At 53.9% G+C, this 1572-nt stretch overlaps 1 protein-coding gene across 2 annotated transcripts in view; it reads left to right on the forward strand.

Moving 5' to 3' along the window:
- PDIA6 (protein disulfide isomerase family A member 6) overlaps positions 1–1572 on the forward strand; it is a 26617-nt gene that overhangs the window by 19146 nt on the left and 5899 nt on the right. For both annotated transcript variants that reach the window (XM_014589704.2, XM_027773489.1), the window contains exons 8-9: positions 198–282; positions 396–468. In XM_014589704.2, the coding sequence (XP_014445190.2) occupies positions 198–282; positions 396–468 (158 nt within the window). The remainder of the gene's footprint in view (positions 1–197; positions 283–395; positions 469–1572) is intronic.

Here is a 1572-nt window from a genome sequence, read left to right on the forward strand (position 1 = left end):
TGCACAGACGCGGGTTTGGGGGCAGCGGGGCCCTCTCAGGGAGCACGGCTGCTGCTGTCTCAGTTCAGGGAAGCACGTCTGGGAGAAGCCTGTCTAGCCTCTCCGTGGAAGCGGCGGTGCCGCCTCCGTTTTTAGACTTCCCTTTGGGTGTTGTGTCGTGCACCCCTCCAACCACCGCTTGTCCCCTGGGCCCACAGATCGTCAACGAGGATGTCGCCAAGAAGACATGTGAGGAGCACCAGCTCTGCGTGGTGGCCGTGCTGCCCCACATCCTCGACACGGGTGAGCCGAGCGCATGCTGTCGCCAGCCGCTCTGTGGTCGTGGGGGACACCAGGTGGCTTTGCTTTGTGGATCCTTTGCGTTTACCTTTCAAAATGTTGTCTGTTTAAATCAGGAGCTGCAGGCAGAAATTCTTACTTGGAAGTTCTTCTGAAGTTGGCAGACAAATACAAAAAGAAAATGTGGGGGTGAGTCCCGGTGCTCATGACCGTAGTGTCTCTTGGATAGGGGAGTGGAGGGCTTGAAGAGGGTTCCCTCCGTGTTCTCTGGAGAATGTTCCGGAAGTGTTTGCTCCGCCATGTGTTTTTAAGATATAAAAGTAATTGGGGGCAAAGGAGTACTAAAGGTCCCTACTTAGGAGGCGATTACACCACAGCATGCATTTTCCTCATAGGAATCCCCTTTTAAATGGTGGGTGGAGTTCCAGGCCAGAAAGCAAAACAGGTAGATGCGCGGGTGCAGGCTTGATGGCGCCTGGAGGGCCCTAGACAGGAGGTAGACGTGAGCTTCCCGGCTGCCTTCCGAGTCCGGCCCGCCCCTCCCCACGCCGTGCCCTTTCTGCTGCTCATCCCCGGTATCTGTGGGTCTCCCCGGGTCACTCGTGTCCTCTACTGTCCCTGTCAGTGACCTCGCTCCTTCTCCATGAATTCAACAAGTGTTTATCACCTGCCTAGGAAACACGCGCATGCATAATAACCCCCATAATAGGATTTCAGGTGGAAAGACAGGAGAACCCGTGGAGTTCAGTTGACAGTATTTTGGGGACTAAGGACAAAAGCATCTTACAGACAGGCAGTCCATTCTGGAGTTAGGGTGGGGACATTGTGAGAAGCTGGTGTTAATCTAGACAGCAGTATTTCAAAACCCTTTATATTTTTATATTTACTTTATTTCCGCCAAAAAAATTCTTTCAGTAGTGGACTCTGGGTCTCTTGGCGTGTCTCCCGGGGTCGGTGTCCATTCCGAGGGCTCTGACCCGACCTGTTCACCATCTCAGGGCAACTTTTTTTTTTTAACATACGTACATACATTTATTTATTTTTAATTTGACCAGAGAGGGACAGAGTGTAAGAGAGAGAGAGAGAAAGTGAGAGAGCAAGCCACCAGGTCCAAGACTCCTTAACCACCACACCACCCACTGGCCCCTGGGGGCTTCTTGTCTAGAGCAGGGAGATCTGTTTGTTCCCGTGCACACTGGGGAAAGGGCGAGCCCCTCTGACCTCACCCCGTCCATCCTGACCTCTCCCACCTGGCATGGGGTGCCCCCCCCGCCCCCCGTCCCTCGCATGGGC

This window comes from Tupaia chinensis, unplaced genomic scaffold, assembly GCF_000334495.1.
Source record: "Tupaia chinensis unplaced genomic scaffold, TupChi_1.0 Scaffold000045_1, whole genome shotgun sequence".
In the NCBI taxonomy this organism is placed as follows: domain Eukaryota; kingdom Metazoa; phylum Chordata; class Mammalia; order Scandentia; family Tupaiidae; genus Tupaia; species Tupaia belangeri.